The sequence below is a fragment of the Nesoenas mayeri genome (assembly GCF_963082525.1).
Source record: "Nesoenas mayeri genome assembly, chromosome: 14".
NCBI classification, from domain to species: domain Eukaryota; kingdom Metazoa; phylum Chordata; class Aves; order Columbiformes; family Columbidae; genus Nesoenas; species Nesoenas mayeri.
Window position 1 is genome coordinate 5,982,316 of NC_137556.1, and position 22,044 is coordinate 6,004,359.

General features: G+C 42.8%; 1 protein-coding gene across 1 annotated transcript in view; it reads right to left on the minus strand.

The window, feature by feature from the left end:
* The window catches only part of GALNT10 (polypeptide N-acetylgalactosaminyltransferase 10), a gene marked incomplete at both ends in the record, with an annotated part of 78,312 nt that overhangs the window by 6,267 nt on the left and 50,001 nt on the right, over positions 1-22,044 (minus strand). Inside the window, 4 exons of the mRNA XM_080353596.1 lie at positions 355-462; positions 9,230-9,347; positions 10,238-10,421; positions 10,842-11,027. Coding sequence (XP_080209722.1) covers positions 355-462; positions 9,230-9,347; positions 10,238-10,421; positions 10,842-11,027 — 596 coding nt within the window. The remainder of the gene's footprint in view (positions 1-354; positions 463-9,229; positions 9,348-10,237; positions 10,422-10,841; positions 11,028-22,044) is intronic.

The window sequence follows — 22,044 nt, forward strand, 5'->3', positions numbered from 1 at the left end:
GCTGCTCTTGGAGAGCACAGCCATAAAATGACTGGAGTATTGGACAAATTAAGCCATATCTTGTTTTTATGGGTGATTCCATAGCCAGCGCCTGATCACAAAGCCCCTTCCCGGCACCTAGAATGGCTGATGTCTGGAGCACGGCAGCTGTTTGCATGAGTCTGCAGCTCCCCTGGGCAATCTTCACTTTGTGCTACACATCCGCCATCGGAAAACTGCACATGTGAGCACTACACAAGTACAATTTATTGACTACAAAGCCTACATTTGCCTCCCATTGTGGGGTGAGAGGAGACAACAGCACAGTCACGTTGCAGTCAGACGTCTGTCGTGTGGAATGTCATTGCCACTTACTCTTGCCAGGCTGACTCCTGTTGGAACCTTGTATGGAACATATTTTCTGTAGATATGACCAACTCTAGAGCACGGGATGTCCTCCATGCGACCTCCACACATCCATACCTGTGCAACAGCAGAGATACAGGTTCACTCTTGGTTATGTGGAGAAAAACGAAGAAGAAAAAAGAAAAGAAAGGCTTTCAAGTCATGAAAAAGTTTAAATCAGATCTTTTACTTTAAAGTACACTCTCTCTGTAACACCCTCCCCTCCTTGCCTTAGTCTCAAGTCCTATAACTCCCCACTTGGAGTCATGCAGCAAGCCTTGATTTAGCACCAGTGTTATCAAGACCAATGGCTAAACAGTTCAATTTTGCCTTCTTTAGAGAAAAGAACAGGAAAAAAACCCCATCCAAGCACCCAGAGAACAGCACATGACACATTTTAAATTGATATATGTTACTACAGCAATAGTAACCTCAATAGTTAAACTGCACTGCCATAAAAGACCTGGGTGTAGGTTGTGTAATGTTGCTGTAAAAGGGAATGCATCTCTGTAGCACTGGTCATCTGTGACACAAAACACTCCAGGGAACTCAGGAGCCTGTTCAAGTGCCAGAAACCAGAAGAAACTGCTACTTTTTCCCCGTGGTTATCACTGCTCTCATGTACTTTCATTGCTGACATGCACTCATTGCTTTTGCAGCCTTACAACTTCAGTAGAAATCCCTGCCTGGTGAAAGCATAATTAGCTCTAAAAAAGCCCTCAGAAAGTCACTGGAACACACTGCTAGTTGAAGAAGACTACCTCAAGCCTTGGTTCATGTCGAGATGAGGCCCAGACGTTTCTTTCCCCATCTGGAAAGATTTCACTTTGTGCCAACACTCTGCCACAACTTTCTTTTATCCTTTATTTATAGCATGGATGTAACAGTTCTGTCCAAGTGAAACCAAAGATGTTTTCCAAACCAGCCAATCTACTTCATTAGGTTTAAGAAATAGATTCATATGTGCTTCCCAGATATATCTAATCAATACTTACAGAAGCATCCTTCAGCATGCATGACAAATGACTTTCTGAGCTCTCTAAGCACGACACTGTCTTGCCCTTCATTTTGTCCCTAGATCTGACGTTAACGCCCCAAAGGCAGCAGCATTTAAGAAGCTCCGCTGGCGCTGCTGCGTGCTGCAGTGCTCTTGATCTCTCCATTCACTGTGGCTAATTTGAGCCACCGCAGTTCACTGTACAATTAGCTTAGTCAACAGCTTCACACATAGCGGGCAATTCCATTAATATTCTACAGCGACAATATTAAATACTTAGCTTGGAATAGAAATATTTGGCCAAGGCTGCTGCATAATTATTAGCTCTGACATGAAAGTCCTCTGGAGTTTCAGCTCTGTCTACTGGCCCTTACAATTACAGTCATTTGCTGACTGCGTATAACTTAATGGAGGTTAGTTGCTCTCAGTTAGAGGAATATTTTTCACAGGCAACTTCTACAGTTCAAAGTACTTAATTACATGTCCTTATGGTGAGAGAGACAAGAAGAAAGTTGACAAACACTCCTTCCACAGAATTTCAATCTTTTTGCCCCAGCTGTGCCTTGAGAGGCTGGTACAGAAGACATGAAGATGAAAAAAGAAACTAGCACTCAGCTTGTGATGTTTCTAGTGGAATTAGAAATGCTGCTTATTCCGTAGCTGCTGTGCTTGTTGCTGCAGAGGGCCACAGAATGATTTCTCTGCTAGGAAATTAACAGGTAGGCTGAGGAAACAAGAAGTTGGGGATGTTTTGTGTTTCTATGACACAAACGGTTTGTGCAAGGCTGTGAGAGCTGCAACAGTTCTTGGAACTATAAAAAACTGTAGGAAGAGCTGAAGAAGCTGAGAGCTCAGTTGCCAGGGCACACACGCTCAACAACCCAAATTCTGACCCTGCAGCACCTATGCCCCGTCCGTCCACAAGCAGCTGCGTTTTAGTGCAACACAAGCCTGAATGAAAACAGCAGGTTTTTGCTGCCCACCCACGGGATGCCTCACCTGCCCTAGGTGAGGAAAGGCTTTCCAACAGGTCCCTGTGAACATGTCTCCTCTGAAAACACAACTTTCCTAAATGACCCGAGAAACGAGGACAGCGCTGTCCCGGCACTGCGGAGCTCGCGAGGCGGCAATGGGGACAGCACAGCATGGGGGGTGTGGAACCCAGAGAGATGATACGCTGGGACAAGAGCTCCAAGCTGGTACAAGACTCCAGGCACAGGAGATGTTACAGAAACTCATGTAATTATATGATAAGAAAAGCTACTTAACTGACTTACTGAACAAGTAAAAAATCTAAGATCAGCTTTGCAGGCTCTATTCCTAATCATGCTTTAAAATATTTACTCCCAAACGATGCTTCAATTACCGGTGCTGTGTGGAGGCAAGAGAAAGCTTCCTAATCCCTGCTAGCAGAGCTCAGTGACCCTTTCAAGGTACTTTGCCAACTCAGTGCCTTTTTAATATTGTCTCATGCTGCAAGTGACAGTGTGGCACTTGCAGCACAAATCTAATTTTAAAAGCATGCTTTCCTTTCATTCATTGCTGCTTTGATTTATTTTATTAGTGAGCTGCTTTGTGTGGTGACAGAACTCATTACAACCTCCATAAAGACAATTACCAGTCCTTATCTATAAAACTGGAAGAAGGGGGAGAGGGAAAGTGCATGACATGCACTGGTAAAACGCTGCCAACAAAAGCTTTAGAAAGTTAAAGGTCAGGGGAATCACATCCAAGGGTCTGTCAAGGAATAACTGCAAGTGAAGCAAACCCAAAATAGCTGTGCGCCAGCTAGCTGAGAGAATGCTTCCACTCAGTGAGCAGTATTTGGTTGTTTTTAAACAAGGGTACAGTTAACAGGCATGACACACCAGAACTTACGCTGCTAAAAATACAGCACTGTCAAACAGCTGAACCGGTGCTGTTCCGAGGGGCAGCACCTCGTGCCTTCACATTACACCGGCTGTCACTTGCTGGGTTCTCCTTAGGCCTGGAGAGCCGCTTTCTTCTTGTTTTACGGGAGGGTGAGACGGTGCCTCATCTCCCTGACATGACAGTAAACATCAGAGCTTGAGCCTGACGCGCTTAATTTCAATCAGCCATTTACTAAAACACCGTGAGAACAAGAATTAAAGCTGGTCAGGCAGGCGGTGCTTTATATAGTGATCTAATCAGATCTCATTAGGAGAGAACAGGAAATTTCTCTTCTTCCTCAGGCACAATTTTGCCAATCCACATTTTGAGCGAGGCACCTAGCAGCTGACAGATCTTGGCTACACTGAAATGACACCGCAGGAGATTTTTCTAAGGCCATAATCTCATCCTAATAATAAAACCATATGCAAAAGAAGTAAAACAACACCACTGGTGATATTACTTCCATCTTCTCAGTGGCCTGGAGACCTATAACTCCCTTTTCATAAAGCAACTCCAGAGCCTTTGACTCAGCCAGTGTGCTAGAAAAGCACAAGATAATATGTCACCTATTCTCTACATGGGAATGTTATGCTGATCCAATTCCCTCTCCGCTATTTCAGAAAACAATGTCACGTAAGACAGCTGAACCTCTCCTCTCAAACACACAATACAATACTGTGGTTGGTGTCTGAACACAAATTAGCTGGGTGTACAAGGTTTATGGTTTCCAAAGACTGCAACCTTATCGAGCCCATGCTTCCCAAGAGGGGAAAAAGAAAAACAACACAAAGGAAAGAGTCCAGGCTTGAAAAGAAAGCTGGTTCTGCAAGCCACAACAAAGATAAAGACCATGGGTTAGACCAATGGAGAGAAGCTGGCTGGTTGTCTGAGCACACACTGAAAGGTGGGAAGGACACAGTGGGGAAGTTAAGGGGGTTCTCTGCATAACAAGGTGAGAGGACAGAAGCAAGCACAACCAATAATTCAGAGAAATCATAATCCTTTGTATTGTAAGCATCAGCTGCTGTTGCAGCTGGGACTTACTGCTCTATAAAAGATTAAAGTAGCTCAAAAAGCACTGGGATCTGTGTGTTTGCACAACACCTTCGCTCGTACAACATACACCAGCACAGCCCCTCCTTACTGTCTGGGGCACTTCAGAGGAATGATAACACTTTCCAAAAAATCACATTTCAGGCTCCACTTTCCTGCTGCTGCTTGGTGGGAGGCTACTCCAGAACTTGAACCAAGCACACCAGCGTGAACAGAGGCCAAACATTCAAGTCAATGGGCTGAACCTGATCTCTGCATCAGCAGATAGGAAAGGAAGAAGAAGCCACCCTGTACTGCAGCTGAGAGCTTGAGAATTAAGCAGCATGTGCTGGCTTAGAAACAAAATAAACAAACCAAAAAACAAACCACAAAAAAAGCAGCAGAATGCCTGGCCTGTTTCGGTGTGGGCAAACGTGAGCTGCTGGAAAGTGGTGTGGGGATGTGCCTGGAATGAGCAGCGGAGGCTCCCTGTCAGCACTAACTCCAGTGAATGCTGTCAGAAGCGAACCCTTGGCAGCTGCGCCCTAACTGAGCACCTGCCAGGAGGCCGGTGCAAAACGTGAACCAGAAATCTGCTGCCGACGTGGGGCAAGGGAGATGCAGGCGTTAGATATGCGGAGAGAAGCTACGGAGCACTTGGGTCTGTTGGAAAACACGCAACGTGCTTTCAGCTATGTGTAGGAGCGATAAAGGACTCAGCACTCCGATTCAATGTGAATCACGCAAAGCCCTTTGTTACAGAAACAAGCCTCCTTATATATGCAACTATATTCTAATCACGCATCCACGCTCCAAGCATGGATTCGCTAAATGAGTATCATGGGCTGCCCATGCGCTGGAGTCTCACTGATGATACGTCCGATGATTCACGCCACACCAGGACCGCGCTGATTGAGGAACGCCCCTCTTTCTCACAGCAGATTCTGTTCTCAGCTTCTCTAAGCAGCCTTGAGATTCCTTTGAGCCAGACTAATTCAGCAACAAATCTTTATCTATCAAAACCCCTTCACAGCTATGGAAATCAGGAGAAGCAACCCATGTCGATACTTTGGGAAAAGGATCTGGAATAATGCAGTGATCTACGATCACCAGAATAAGTGCAGTGGATGTTTCCTATTGCTGAAGCAAGGAGTAAAGACCATGAGTACTGCTCATGCCTTTTCCCCTCATTACTTGTTCTTTTCAGGGCACCTGTCAATATGGCTTGTTTGCACCAAGCCCTTTGAATTTTACAAAGGTGTTACAACCTCTAAATTACAAGACAAACATTTCTAAAACTGAAATGATCTATCACCTGGTGAGAGACACTCCAGATTCTCATTCTTTGCTCTTGAAGTGCAACATACAATTAAAAGATTGAGAACCACACCACTCAAGATCTGAGGTACAGAGTACATCTATATTTATGTCTATACAAGTCAGAGACAATTTTTCCTCTTCTGTTCCCCCATATCCAAAAAATCAGAGACTGTATATTTATGGAAGAGAGGCTTGAAGAAGTTTAGCGAAGATTACATAAGCCAAACAGAACAGAAGCCACAAAAATACTGGAAGAGAGGCACCATGATTGCAAATAAAACTGAGCGTAGATAAGTGCTGTATAAAGTAGCATTTCCAGAAAGGAACAGTTTAAATGCTTCCTATGTAATGCTCCAAATTAAATATATTAATCTCAAAGAAAATGAAGTGGTTATGGAGGCAGCAGAACGTTGGTATTTGTGGAGTACGCAGGAGCATTCAGAAAATCAGAGCTATGAAGTTGTGGTTAGAAAAGACACATTGTCACTTTGGGTAAATTATTAAGTTTTGTTCTTATCATTGCAGAAAGATAAAAAACACAGGAAAAATTGTAGAAAAGAAGAGGTATAGAAGTGGTTGTAGTTAGGGGCAGCAGAATGGAACGGTAACAAGTGCCACACACAAATAGCGGTGTGTGCTTGTTGGCCCTTTCTCCAAAAGCCAGGAACGCACTCTGAGGTCAGCACCCCCACCGAGAGGGAGGAGAACGGTTCTTGCACCACGGTTCTCACACCATGTGGATTTACAGCGTGGTTTGCCCGGCGCATTCTGCAAACAGGGTTCCTGAAGCAGCGAGGCTCATTTGAGCAAGCATAACACCTGCGACTCAGACTCAAGCCCGTAACCTTCCCGTTGTGTTGGATGATGACCTGAAATAGGAAGATCCCTGACCTGTAGAAGTCCTTGGTTACAGGCTGAGCTATTCTGGGTATAGACAAGTAAGAAAAAGAAGCAGCGTGTGTTTTCTGTTTCAATATGGAAGGGATAGATGGACTCCTTCATTTCTAGTCTAGAAATTCCTGTTTTAAGAGATTGAGAAGACCCAGAAACAGCAGTTTGGGTTAGAAAGTTTGTTTCTAATTTAAAGTTCACCTACATTTTTTGTCTCTCCAGCATGCTATGTTTTCCAGTGATGTTTGGTGTACATCTTTTATACAAGGAGCAAGGCTATTAATAGAGTTCGATCCTCCAGCTAAATGTTTTCTGAGGTGCTAAACACTGATGGTTTCTCTGTTGGCTTGCCTTCCGCCTGGAAGTTTCTTCACAGAAGGAAGCAGAGCCAGCTGATGACAGAAATACGTACCATCTCAAAACAGAAAGGCAAGAGGCTCCTAAATAAACTTGTTTATTCCCAGTCTCTCAGCAACAGAGCCCTGGATTTTAAAATAAAGGCGAAAAAACTGTAAAGTGCAGCCCCTATGTGGCCAAAAAAAGAATATGCTTAAGGAAAAAAGAAAAATGAAAGAAAAAATCTGCTCCTGGTGAGGCTTGAGGAGGCCAGATCTGATGGAATGGATCAAAACCAGCAGCACAAAGAGCACCTGCACCCACAGCCCCCAGGCACAGGAAGGGATCCCTTGTCAAAGGCAGGCTGTGCATCTGACACACTTAGAATCTGAACTCCCATTAGATAATAAACAGTGTGAAAACAGCTACCCCAAATCTCAACCCAGAACTTTAAATTATTTGACAGTGCCCCTTTAACTTCAAAAATCTCAGTTTGCTTCTAAAGGTAAAAAGGCAGCTCTAAGCTCGCCAGGAAATGTCATAGCTTCATAAATTCTATGAACAAACCTTCTATTCTTGCAATTCCAGCAGAATTATTAAATCTATCAGCCACAGATGAATGTATCAATTTATCTTAATTTCTGAAAATACACTGAGCCTCTTTCAGTTAAAACTTCATTTTTCTGTTGCACAATGAAAGAAAAAAGGGGTCTTTGCAGAGATTAATTAAAGCAAATTTATCCCTCCATAAATTACCATCTCTGGACTGAAATAAACCACAGTGTGTTTCAGAGAGGATAAGCAAACAGCTGAATGCAGTCGTCTTATTTCCTGCAGATCAAGCAGTGCAACTGTGTGCTGTGGCATTAGAGACAAAGGGCTTGCCCAGCCGCTGGGCAAGCCGCTGGAAATCAGCGCTTTCCAAAAGGGCCAAGGCAAAGAGGCTGAACACAGCCCCTGCCCCTCCTGCAAAGAATGACCTTGTTACACCATTTCATTATATGCAACACAAAAATAAATGGCTCTAACCACAATGGCATCTCCAAAAAGGGTGACCCCCCCCACCCCTTCCTGCCACCATTACAGAGGATAAGGGACCTCCAATAGGACATGATTAGTATTGGTTTTGTGGTTGGTTTGGGGGGGGTGGGTGGGGTTGGTGAGCAAACAATGGAAGAAAAAATACATTGTCTTGAAAACAACATCTTTTCTTCCACTGTTTGCTGTACAGGAGTACATGGTGCATATGTACAGTAATATGGCTTGCTGAATCTAGTTTTACATGCATAGAGGCATTGAGATTTAGGAATGTTTTGTAAAAGATCAGCCATAACCTGGTTTATCAGGGGAGACATGAGGAATTTCAGATGCTGAAGCTAAACTGCAGTACGTTAGCATCACTACCATCTTCTCGTCCTGTGCTGAGGTCAACTGGCTTAGGTCAGTGGCATCCAAACACCTATAACATTAAATATGCAACCTCTGAAAGAGAAACTGTGTGGTGGCCCAAACAGAGTTTAATGTAGAAATCTTTACTCAATTTGCTCCAGGCTATGGAAACAATTCCCACCACTGAACACAAGACAAGCCACCAACTGTCAGTGGTCTGGGACATGCCAGTGGGTTTCCTAGAACTGATTTCAGTTTGTCATATTCCAAGACAACCCAGGTACCAGTGATCTTTGTAGGTCACAGTGACTCATTACTATTAGTATGCATTTCTGGTCGGCTGGCTAACTCTTATTTTAAAGCCCTCAACTGAACAGCTTGCGCAATCAGTAACAGAATTGTCCCCAAGCCAGGCAGATAATGATCTGAAGTCATTGCCAGCAACAGCGTTATTATTCCAATTGTTGAGGATTTCTTACAGGGTAATTAATCGTCTCAGTTCCTTGCAGCCAGGAGTCAGATGGATCGACTGCAGACAGTAAGTTACTCTCATCTCTGGGAACTCAAACTCAGGACTGACATACTCAACTGAGCAAATACTGAGCTGCCTGAATCCTCCTTCCTTCAAGCAGGAGAGTATTTCGTCATCTTGCCAGGGTGAGGACTAAGCAGCCTGACAGTCAGAGAGCTGCACACGAGCTGACTTACCCTTGCTGGGAAGAGCGTATGGATCTGAAGCTGTGACCACAAATCAGGGGACACCCCAGCTAATCATGCTCCAAAACTGACCCTCACAAATGACTGGTCACATCATCACTGTTTCTTCTGTGTGCTATCAAAATACTCCCAGCTCTTTCACCTTTAGTCACACGCAAAAGCAAGGACAAGATAGATCATTCACATTTTGTTCCTCGGAACAATTTTTAGTTTTCAAAACAAAAGTAATTTCCAGAGAACATAGCTCACCTTAAAGGATATTTCATACTGCTCTCCTCCCCATATCTCCAGACCTGCATCATACCCTCCCAGCTCCCAGAACCACTTTCTATCGACTGCAAACAGTCCTCCAGCCATTACAGGAGACCTTAAGGAAAAACCAGACTCCATATTACAAACACATTCATAGATACAGATCTCTAGCTAAACATTTAAAAAACAAAGCAAGACTTGACAAATATTTTCACCAGCCCAGTGTTCTCAGTGTGTTTGCAGCCCTGTTGAGCATTGAACAGTTGGTTTTGCATTATCTACCAATTTCCCACTTGCAAATTAGGAGGGCCAGGAGAGCCAGACTAGGCTCCCTTCAGAAGCAGTCAATGTCCCTCCTCCAAACAGGCATAAGGAGTCACCATCAGGTGACAGGACAAAACCTCTCCCAGAGGGACCCATACACTGCACAGGGGATGCTCTGTCTCAGTAGTCCAATCAAGTCATGGAGCTTGACCTCAAAAAGTGTTTTGTTGGGTTATTTTTGAGCACTGCAGAAGTAAAGGACAGCAGAACTGTCTCAATGTTGGCAAACACAGCAACAGCAGAACATAACCACAGATTTACTTCTGCAATGCACTGCAATCATTAAAATTGCTCTAATTATTCTGCTAGGTTTTCTTCTTCTGCCACCCGGGAATGACATATAAGTTGCCATTGGTTTCTTGTTTTCAGCAAAGCATTAGGGATACTAAGTTATGTCTGAATGATCTCGGTAATAAATGACCACATTAAGTATTACATGCCAGTTTTAAATGAAATGTTAACTTCTGCGGGAATCAAGGTGGCAAAAAAATAGCAGTGAAAAGGAAAGTGTTCACAGCTACTACACAACGCATTTCTTTTAAACCAGCAAAGCAAACAACTGCCAAAAAGCAAGTAGCTTAACACCAGCTTCTTACTTTTACTACACTGAGATGTAAACCAACCCTTGTAACAGGGTGTTTTGTTAGCCAGCCTTTACCATGCTGCATTTCAGTAACTTACTCAAAGGGATCACTGGGATCAAGTTTCTGTAACTCAGGAGGAATAGGGATCCGCTTGTAATACATCTCCCAGTCAAATGCACCTCGCATTGCATCTCCAGCCTGAGTCTCATATCCAAAGTGGTCGTGATCAATAACATCAATCATAGGGCAAACGATAGTCTTGCGGTTTCGGGCAATGCGATCTGAAGATTGGAGAAACATGTTAGAAAACCTGAACCTGCTGGTTTCGTTGACCATGAAATTACAGAAAAGAGCATCAAAACATGAAGTTGTCTAAGAACGACACTCATTCTTCCCATTCATTCCTTTTCAGGCAGATGTTCCAATTTATATTAATTCAAGCTAAAACTATTGAGACAGAAACACCAGGCACTCACGCGACAGTGACCATCACCCGAAGCAGAATAGAAGGACACAGCCACATGTTTGTTTGGTTTGGTTTTTCTTTGTTTGTTTTCCCTTTTAAGACATTTCATCTTCCTTTTGTCCATTTACAGCTTGAGGGGAAAGCAGCAGGTGCAAGTAAAACCAATTCAACACCAACACCTGTTGCCAGCTCTTTAGCCGTTCAGCCCTCAGCCCCGTCCAGCACCAGAACTCACCCAGCAGAGGAGGCAGCCAGTTCACATTGGCCTCGCAATGCGAATCCAAGAAGGTGATGACGTCCCCTATGGCCACAGAGGCCCCCAGCATCCGTGTTCTTATCAGCCCTTCTCTCTTTTTGGTTCGGAGGATTCTTACGTTTGGGAACTGGGCCATATAATCTTCCAGGCGTTTCTTCAGGTGTTCTGTATGAAAATGAGAAATTTAAACACTGTAACAACTGGTTTCTTAAAAACGCAGCTCCTTTTTTACCAGAAGGAGATGGCTTTGGAAGTATGTCCTGAACAGTTAACAATGCAATAACAGGAAAAAGGAAGCACGAATAATATATTTTATATCCAGCGTTCAAACGTAACTGCTTAACCAAGGCTTTTGAAGATGTTCTAAAACCTTAGAAAGAATAGAAAAGCAGGAACTAGGAGAAGACGGAGGAGGGAAGAAAACAGCAGAGAAAGAGCAGAAGGAATCAAAAGTCAGCTGGCAGACCTATGGGAGAACTTGATCAGGGCAGGGATTCTTGGACACTTTTGTGAAGCTCAGAAGAGATGCGGCACAATTTACTTTCAGAAGTAAAATGCGCTCAGTGCGTTTGTGTTTGTTTTCTTCAAACCACACAACGTGACCATCCACTCATACCTAAATAAAAAAGAGCAAAAAGCCTCGGCAGACATCGCTTCAAGCTGGCACGGCCAACACAGCCACTGTGTACATTTGGCTGCCTATGTTAAATGCTTATCAGAGGAGATATTTGCAATTAAATACTGAAATATTTGTGCTACTGAATATGGACTGAAGCCACATCTGAATAATTAGCACAGACATTTGTAGTCAGCATGATTAACAAGAATTCAAACAGGAGAGCTGCAGTGATCAAAACAGTGGATAGATTGTTCAGATACGGATGTAGAAATCTTGGTCTATATAAAGAGTGAGGGGCACAAAGCTGTCTTTACACCAAAGAAAAACCTAAAAATAAGCAAAGAGCTGATGCTGGCCTAATCACTAGTGGGTTGATCTTTAGGCATCTGAAGTTTTGACCTACTTGACAGCAAACCCCACTCAGAGCATGCCAGGGACTGCTCATTAACGCACTGTGATCCACCGCCACCAGCAACCTTCGAGGAAACAAGCCTCGCTAGACAAAAGCTGGTTGGTCAAATTAAGCAATTAACTGATCTTAAAATCTCACACAACAAAACTCGAATAGAGGCAGTCACTCAAATACCAACAACCTCATAGGTTTATTTGATTTGACTATCGGGAACACATCCACCACGTTCTGTGTAGCAGAGTCTTCCTCGGCTTCCAAAGCAAGCAGGAAAGGCAGGGGCTGAGCAGATGAACAGTGTGAAAGTGCCCTGAACAGGGCACCAGGGAAGCCAGGTATTGGAACAGTTGTCTAAAAAGAGCATAGGGGTAAATTAACTAAGTGATGAGCTCACCCCCATGCTGCTGACCCAGCAATTGTGCTTCAGGGTTTTAGCCACTGGAGGAAAAAAATGGGCAAAATCCCGATGACTAATACACATTCTGCACCTTCTCTTTGAAGCAGCCATCACCTGCCTTCCTTCAAAGATCACCCAAACCAACTTCTTTGCTTTTAAGGTATTCCTAGCAAGCACTATGCCCTTTTCAAAGCTTTATTTAACATTCCCCAGGATTTTTTGCTCACAAATGCATTTTAGTGTTTTGCCTGACAAGTCTAATTGTCCCACAATATCTACATATGTTTCCCTGCTCAATAGAGCCCTTAGTACTTCTTGCTGTCTAGCACGCTTTTCCCTCATCCTTTTCAAGTCTCTTCTGAATAGATCCTCTCAAGCAACCAGAAATTTCGTCCACTCAATTACAGATTTTTCAAATAAGGGCCTTCCATAGAGACTAGATATATTATCAGTGCAGCTGCCTTCCTCCCGAGGCAGTGGGTAGACTTGAAAAGCCAACAAAAAAGAGGAGAAAAAGAAGAAAAGAAAACCCACCACTGTTTAACATCACAGCTCATCCTTTGCCATTGTTAAGTTTATCACAAAAGATTAGTTCATCAGAAAAGGGAACAATCAATCCTCGCTTCAAGCACAAATCAGCCAAGCCCAAGGCAGGAGGTACAGCTTAGTTAATCTACCCAAGACAAGATAAACATGAGCATGGCTGCTTGTTATAATAAAGGAGGTGACTGTCAGACAGAAGCTCTGGGTCCGACTCTCCGAGCAGCAGCCACACATACTGTAGCACTTGCAAGATCAGACCCCACAATACTTATATTATGTAAACCAGACCTACACAGCACTGGAAAGTCTTAAAAAAAATCCCAAACACTCCAAAACAATGGAAAAATATATATAGACTGGGACACACGTTACAAGCGCTATCCTGGCAGCCAGGAGGGATGATGCTAAGACACACTGTTCCTAATCACTGCAGAAATATCCACACTATTACTGCAGTTTGTAAGGTTAAGACTTATGTATCATGAACTGCAAGTGAGCAGACTTCATTGCATCTCCTTTCCCTTACTGAAGAATCACAGATTTCCATGCAATCTCACAAACAACATACAGAACACAGTGAAATCCACTTTTCAAAGACAAGGGTTTCTTGTCTCCTCATCCCTGTGCTATTCCTGCCAACCAGCCTGGCCCCTACACACCCAAACAGAAAATATTTATTCACTCTATTACAAATATCGTCACAATTAAGTCAATGTTTGCTTTTAAAAGCAAATCTGAAAAAAACAAACAAGTGGCCCTAATTGCTACAAAATTTTATGAGGCTTTAAAAGAATATATTTTGGAATCTTGTCACACCGAGTAATTTTTATCACAAGGGCAATTTTCTTTAATGAAAGTTGTTAGGTGAGCTGGATGGATTCCAATGGCTGTGCCTACCCTGGGCAAAGTAATACAGCCCAAACATATAAATGAGAGAAGGATTATCTGCAAATTAAAAACTAGACTAGTAGCTTGCTAACAGGCTTAGTGATAAACTTGATATACAGCATTTACATTAACAGTACCAGTTAAAAACTACTGCTTTCTTTAATTTGAGCTGTAAATAAAACTGTGTAAAGATAGCAGAGAAGCTTCAAGAGCAGGCCTGCTGAGCATAAGCAATCCCAAATCTTTCCAAAATAATACTTTTTTTTTTATCCCTAGGCTGAATTCCTGGGATGGATTTTTTTTTTTTAGAGCTTAAAGAGGCAAATACACAAGAAACAAGACAACTTAGATGTGGATCTGCAGAGCCAGAGCAGATTAAATGGCACTGCAGTCGCAGGGTCCATGGGACTCAGCTGTTGAAGTCAAACTCGCTCAGATCCTGCCCGTCTTTCACATCCCGTCGGCTCCACCACGTTTTCACTGAGGCTTCTGCAAAATCACCGACTGGTCAGAGCCAAATCCATTCAAAAGACGCTACAAACCTAAGTAATTTTCTCACAGTGGAAGGGAACCAGCAATTCTCAAGTTTCTGACATGTTTTTAAATAACGTCTTGCCTGCCTGCTTTAAGTTCAACAGCTATTCCTCTCAAGAGCTGCTCTGCAGTAGAGGAACCTCCTCCTCTCGAGCTTGCCGAGCTCAGTTTTGCAGAGCCGCAGGCCACTGGAGGCACGCAGCTCAAACCTGGCCTGGTTGGTGTCATTTTCTCTCCCTCAAATCACATGCCAAGACCTGAAGCACCTGCTAAGAGGTAACTGCGTATAGGGTGGTTCACCTTCCCCACAAACACCTATAAAAGCCACTGCTACATGCAATCAGTGTGCACCTCCCTCCCCGGGCAAACTGGATGCCCATGAGCTTCCCAGGGGGTTGGGTGAGTTAAAGAAAAGTGGTTGCATCAGGGCTGCTGAGAACTTGAGAGTTTGTTTTGTTTTTAAGCAGGAGACGTGGCTTAAAAGACGTGGAACTGATGACTCAGGTCATTCTCTCCTGAGATGCAAAGATGGGGGTTGTTTTGAGGAAGTCACTGGGCTCTTTTAGAGCAGACCCATGTTCTGGTGGCACTTTGGGACTCTTCAGAGCTCAGATGATTAACACAATGTCCACCTCGGGGTGCAGTGAATCCTGGGCAGCTGCCACTGAGGGGTGCTCACCACACATTTGCTTTCTGTACTTTGAAGGATTCAAGCTGGATGTTTTGAGCCATGTGGCCATTGCTCAGGCTTTTGAGCTGTCAGGGTCATTAACTGATCCCATGGAACCTTTATTTCCACAGATGTTTGAACTCAAAGGAGCTGCAAGCAAAATCAGGCAAACCGTTCTCCACAGAGGAAGACAGGGTAAGGCTTTTAGGACTCACAGTTTGTTTGGCAATAACATTGTTGGCATAAAGCCTTTTTATGTATGTCCCTGTAGCATCTCTGCAGTATTTGGCAGGGAAGGGAGAACCAACCTTTGTGATCTTGGGACAGAAAAAAAAAAATCAACTAATTTTAAGTACCAGTCAGGACTTAAAACTACAGTACAGATTTATGTCCAGAGAAAGAATTAGGTGGCAAACATCGCACAAGTAGGACAGGGGAAATGTTTCATATGTTACTTTAGACCCTATCACCTTTGGCTTCTGAATTTTACACTGTAAAGCACATCTGCAGCTCTCGTCTCCTTGCTCGTGAGTACCATCAACCCAATCCAGAATGAACAGCGCTGCAGAAACACTCACAGACACCTTCCTGTGTTACTCAGATGCCACCAGCAAAACCAAAGTTCCCTCTGCCCCACAGCATCCTGGCTCCTGCCGAGGTGTTTTGCTCCAGTTTACACTCAGGAAGGTGAAGATAACATGAAGACGGGAGAGCCGCTGCACTCTGGAAATTCAGGGACGGCTCCTGCTGAAGGGCAGATGGCACAGGAGGAGAGGACAGGAGGATCTGCAGAATTCCCTTTCAAGAAGGTAGGGCTGCTTTCCCTTCCCTGCAGGTTGTTTTGGATCATGTCCAACCACTAGGACCTGAAGTGCAACTGTTCAGCTGGCATCTATTTACAGGTTATCCCAGCCTCCTGTCCCTGCCCTCCACAGGCAGACGTGCTTGTTTAAGATTACAAATGAATCCATTCGTCTTTACTTAGACACTTGGCCCTAACAGGCTGTTTAACAATTTAAGAATGAATTATACTTCTCCCGGATCTATCACAATGTGCAAGCCAGGCCTCCCTGAAATAGAAAGCTCTACATCATTGAAATTACCATCTCTCCCTGTTTTGGTGCAGATGAGTAATCTTTTTAAATAGCAAAATGTGCTGTTATCCAAACAGACAGCACTTACGCTAGTTTTAATTTTTTTTACAATGTTTTCACTCTCTGATCACTGAGGTTGGTTGGGAGGATAATAAACTGATTTAATAAATTGTACTGTGAACACCAGCCCCAATAATAGCAAACTGATTAAGCTGATCACAGCCTTCCAAGCTGAATCATCTTACAAAGAAGAGGCAGCCTAGGAAAGGAGAAAACTAATATCTGTTGCTTCACTGATTGCAGTTCTGTGGTAGGTTCCTAAAGGAGGGGAGGCTCAGCTTCTGCTGTTCATTCTCCATCAGTGTTGGGTCTCAGCACATCTTTACATACAAAAACTGGGTGGGAAAAAGGGTTTCTCTGCATTGGACAAGAGCTGACAGTGTACCACCTCACTTGTTGTTAATAATGCAGCAGTCATCACTGTTTAGACTGTAACAAAGATTAAAAGAAATAGGTTTCTGGAAAGCTTATTGACTTTGTTCACTTTCTAAATGTTTTAAACCCACGCTTACATTTTAGGTGCAATGAAGTGCACAAAACTCGAAGTGTGTGACCTAAGAAACAAGCCAGACCGCAAGTTGCTGGGCAAAGCCGACTTGGGCGAGCCTGTGCTGTGCGCTTCTGTAAACTCAAGCGCAAAAAACTTCTGCTGTCTTGCCTGTATCATCAATTACTTCCTGGACTTGCAAAGGGAAATTTCTCATAGCTTTCTCCATCCTACAGCAGACATCCAAACCCCACTCACTTATAGCTTCAGGAGATACCAGTACTGAATACAAAGGTGTAATCTTCAAATGAGAAAATTCACATTTACTGGCATTAGCATATAAATGCACCCAGACCCTAGGGACAGTTTAGTAGGCTGCATTTCCAAGCAGGGAAATACACAGGGAATAATCATCTTAGTTACAGCATAACCTCTTAATCTCTCAGGAAAGTTCATCTGTAAAGAAAGTCTATTCCAACTGTTTCTTCCCGAGGGAATCCAAAGAATCCATTTACTCATCCTTCCTTCATGCTGTAAAGCGTAAGCATCTTTTGTGCATAAGGTCAACCTGTAGTGTGTGCATCAGTTCTTAAATCCTGCATTGACCCCCTGGTCAATCAACAACATCAATTTTTCCTGCTGGGCCATAATTCATCTTTCCCAGGGGGAACAGTCATTCTCATTAGTTTACTCTTCTCCCTTCCCATTTCTTTAAATATGTATCAAGATTAAAGGACCCATTTAGATTTCTTCCTCTTCTGACATCTACATTTGATCTAACAAGGTGATTTTGTGACTCTCAGTCATTTCCTTGCCGGTTGCTTTTAAACATCAGAGAGAAAGCTTTGCTGACATACAGACTAGACAGCTGCAGGGTTTGGCCTTTGTAGCTGCTGAAACAGGAGCAAACTCCTTGCAGCACACTTAATATTCCGCTCGAGTTTGATGTAGCCATGGTGACTGGTAGGAAGGGTATTACTGTCCCAAATGCTGCCCTTCTACACGAGGAATCTGTGTCCTCATCTTAAGGCCAAATAAATGGTTTTGGTTATCCAGTTGTTTAACGAAGGGAATGTCAGCACTCCTCCTCGAGGCTGTAACAACACCCTTCTACTAAATCAATAAACACTACGGGCAGGTGAAAACACTGAAAACCATGAAGCCAAGCAAGCCCACCAATGGCATCACCACCTCCAGCACTCTGAGGCTGATACACCACACACTGGTCCAGGATCCTGCATATTTTTACTCTGCTTCCCATACTAGAGTTAAAAATCGTGAGAGATCGGATTAAAAATTAAAATTAAAAGAGGCCAAAGAATCTAGTCCTCAGAGATTCAGTTTTGCCTTCATCAGCAGCATTCACCTACAAAGAACTTCTTGGCCTGAAAGTATTTGCTCTCTGCAAAACAACAAAAAAGGGAAGATTCTAGAAAGAGTACAAGAATTAACAGAAAATTCTACTCTGGACTTTTGTCTTGTTAGTGAATACACCATTAGGCCCAAGATTTAACCCATGGAGAAGTTGCTTTGACTTGGTAGGAATGCAGCCCTTTGGAGTCCAAAGGCTTTGAGCTCAAGTATCTAAGTGAGGAAGAACAACTACGGAACCTAAAATTAACAGTGCAGACTGATTAAAATTTTGCTTTGGGGTTGCAGCCTAGTGCAATATTGGAAAACCAACTGATAATGGTTCATTCCTGTAATGATTCTCATATGTTGATAACCATGAATGACAAAGCAAAAACATTTGTCTTGTAGTCTGTGTCAGAGAACAGAAAATGAAGTATTTGGCAAACACAAAAGTTACCAATAGAGCTGCTGGACACAGATACATTTGACTTGTAGAAACACACTCTGGCATGTGAGAAGTACATTCTACAACTTACACTATATTCTTCAAGACCTCTTCACTATTAGTTCCCAATGCTCATTTAGTTTATTGGCAAGAAATGCAACTATTACAACAAGTCACTGACACCTGCCAGAAATGTCAATAAATCTTATTCAATTCCGAAGCACAAATCCAGGACGGCTCACAGCTGTGCTGATACCAAAATTAAAACCTCTCATGGACAATACTGGTCTCACCTGGCACATTCATTTTAGTTGGTTGATGGAGGGGAGAGGGTAGTACCAACAGCTGAAGGTGCCCTGCTTCTAAATCTGGAGCCTTGGCTTCCACCATTCAATATGGTAAAATACCGTGTTCCAGTAGACACATCACCACATACATAGTTACTGGTAACAGTGGTCCTTGTGACATTTACTAATAGATGCTACGGTGAGAGAATGTAGCATTTCTTTATTAAGAAAATATCACTGCAATTAAAACTTATAGAAAAGAAACGTTTGAGATTATCCGATTTTTAAATTGCAGCAGCACTACCTTCCAACTTTCTCATAGTGAAGAAGTTTCCACCTTTCTCCAGGTTCCTATGTTAGAATAGCTGCCTTGTGAATAGCACCCAAAATGCATGCTTAAACAGCAGAAACTATGATTACCAATAATAGGTATATACGAGTACTGGCAGAGGGTGTTTGGATCTCATTTCTAATTAACTTCTATAGAAAAGCAGCTGTAAAGCATTAAAATGCTGATTTGCACTGCAGCTGCCAGATATCTCGATTTTTGACTCCCAGCAGGTGATGACACAGACTTCAAGGTGAAGAGAATAAAATAAAAGCTGTTTTCCTGCAAACTCCCACTAATAGATGCTACATGCATAGGGTTTCTTAGTAGCAGGCAATGCAGCTAGATTTATTTAATGAGCTGTAATAGAAGCTCTGCTCCTCAATTATTTATGTTTTTTAAACTTTAGTTTGCCAGACATCCTTCCCTACACAATAATCAGCTTAGAAAAAGGTCACAGTAAACTGGATCTTTCCAAGTCACCTCATCTGCTTTCTAGAAGAATCCTTCAGCCGTAGCAGCTGCTCTTAAAGTAATAAATATAACATCATGAAAAGTAAACTGGTTAATTTAGGCTGTCACAGAAAAAGCTGAAGTAAACAACTACGATGAGCCCTCAGGTCCCTTAAAACACTAGAGAATATACTTTTAATACTCTCCAGCCATTGCCTAATGAGCAATGCAGGTTTTAGATATCCCTTCATGATGGGAATACACAAGTACAAAAATGGTGATTTACAGATACATTAAAAATGAATACTCAAAAAAGCAAAACAAAATCGAATCCTATCCACATTCCACCACGGATCCAAAGCAGGCTCTGCCACTAACAGTTGTCTAAAGTATCGCACATCCACAAGACACTGCCAGAAACAGAGAATAACAAATTACTGTCTTCATAAACTCAAATCAGACACCTGCATCAGGTTTTGTTCTATTGCTCCACTCTTACACCAGTCAACATGTCCTGCTGTGCTCCCTGGACATCACACTGGAGTTTGGGTATCAAACTTCACATCTAGACTGTGGGTCACAACCACTTAAATGCCTTTGAAGCCTATTTCACTTTGTAATATTTTTGCCACTACCAGAATCAGTGATATTCACCAAAGCCAAGTCACTTCCTACTCCCCAAAATGACATCGGTGTTGGTTTCCATCAGAAGCATTTTAATAGTGAAATTCTTAGAACTTGACCATAGCCTGAGAACTGCTCAGCGTGACTTGATGACCAGACCCACAAACTGAGCATCAGCAAAAGCCTGAGATTTAATGGGATACAAACATCAAAACGAGTACGTTTTGTGACAGAGCATCTCATTCCATTGAAAGTAAGTAGTACATTTGTTTTCTCTGACTTTCAAGTCTCTCCACCTATAAGAATTAACCTACTCCCACTTACCCAAGGGGAGATCTTGCTGCCCACTATTCACAACAGTCTAAACAGATCTGAGATGGTCTGACAAGAATTCTAACAGCAAAGAAAAAAGCTCTTTATTCTGTCTCTTTATTTACAAAAATAATCTTTTAATTGGTTGTTTGAGACAATAGTTACCATAACTTCTACATGAGACCTTGAAAGCAACATTTGAGAAAAGGCTGTGGAAAAGCATATTTACCTAAGAAAAGTGTGACTTTCTTTTTTTGTTTAAACGAGTTAAAAAGCTTTAAAGGAATCTTATTCAAAATTCAGTAAGAAAAACTGCCACCACTTTGTCCTAGGCACAGTCACTCCATATTCAGAGATGTACTAACCAGATGCACTTGAGCACATTTAAGAGAAAAAAGGCTTTTACAATGCATGCACCTGAAGATGAAAATATTATCTCTTTAGCTGCATAAATCCTTTACTGTTAAAGATCAAAAAATTCAAGTACTAAACCCTTTTCTATTTCAGATAATAAGAACATGATTTCTTTCAATTAGAGCCTGGCAGATGTGGTTACTGGAACAGAGCTGTACTTGCTACGTACCTGATGTTGCACCAATGACACATTAATCACCCCTCGCCTTCTCCCTTCGCACACCACTTAGCGACTTCTGCCCTTCACACCAAATTACGCTGCTCGTGGTTCAGCCAAGTGGCCTTACCCACATTTGTTTTTCCATTCAGATGACACCATATGGCTACCTCCAGAATTACATGTACTGCAGTATAAAGAGAGGTTTAAAAAGTCACAGGGATTTATCTTTAAACGGGGAAAAGGAGGATTTGGCTGTTGCTCCCTCTGACACTCGGTGGCTCCGAGACCCCCGGCAGTAAATGTTCAAGCGAGGTACAGGATGGTGCGGGGATGGCACGATGGTGCAAAGCAAAGGGATCTGACTGGTCCTCCGCGAGGGGAGAGGGCAAACAAAGGGTCAACGGGCCAACAAAGTTGGTCAAAACCAAAGACTGAGATGACACTACCTGGGGAGAACGCTCCTTGGTCTCCTTTAATAAAAGGCTTAAAAGCCTCATGTGGCCTTTCAGAGATGAGCAGTAGCCACATGCCAGAGTCGTGGCTCATCATGTTTCACTGTCTCTCAAACATCAAAGAGCAGCTCAAAGTCCTGCTGAAAACAGACAACTAAGAAAAGGAGTAAAAGTGGAGAAAGAATATGAAAAAAAATCAAAAATGGCTGAACAAAAATTTCAGGAATACTAAAGAAATAGAGTTTTCATGAATTCAAATAAGGCTCAAGGATACAGGGTAGTCCCGGAAGAAAGATGGAGCCAAAATCCAGAACCTCCCTAACTACCCCCCAAGGGAAAATGAGATCCCATACGCTTTGATTTTGAGGAGAAAATTTTGTTATAAGCAAATCTAGTCAAGTATGGAAGTCTCTTGGATAACCACACCCTAAAATATACCATGTTTAATTTAAAAGCCAGAATGTTGACTTTGTGAATGTCACTGTCATACTGGGTTACATATATTCAAGCACTTCAGCTGAACCTGTTGCTGCCTCCCGGTTATAGGTGCAGATTTTGACTGGTTACTGTAAGAGGGATGTAAAGTCTCCATTTGTTGCCACTGCACAGACACACAGTGCTGGAAGGGTTAATGTTTCCAGAACAATCCTGAT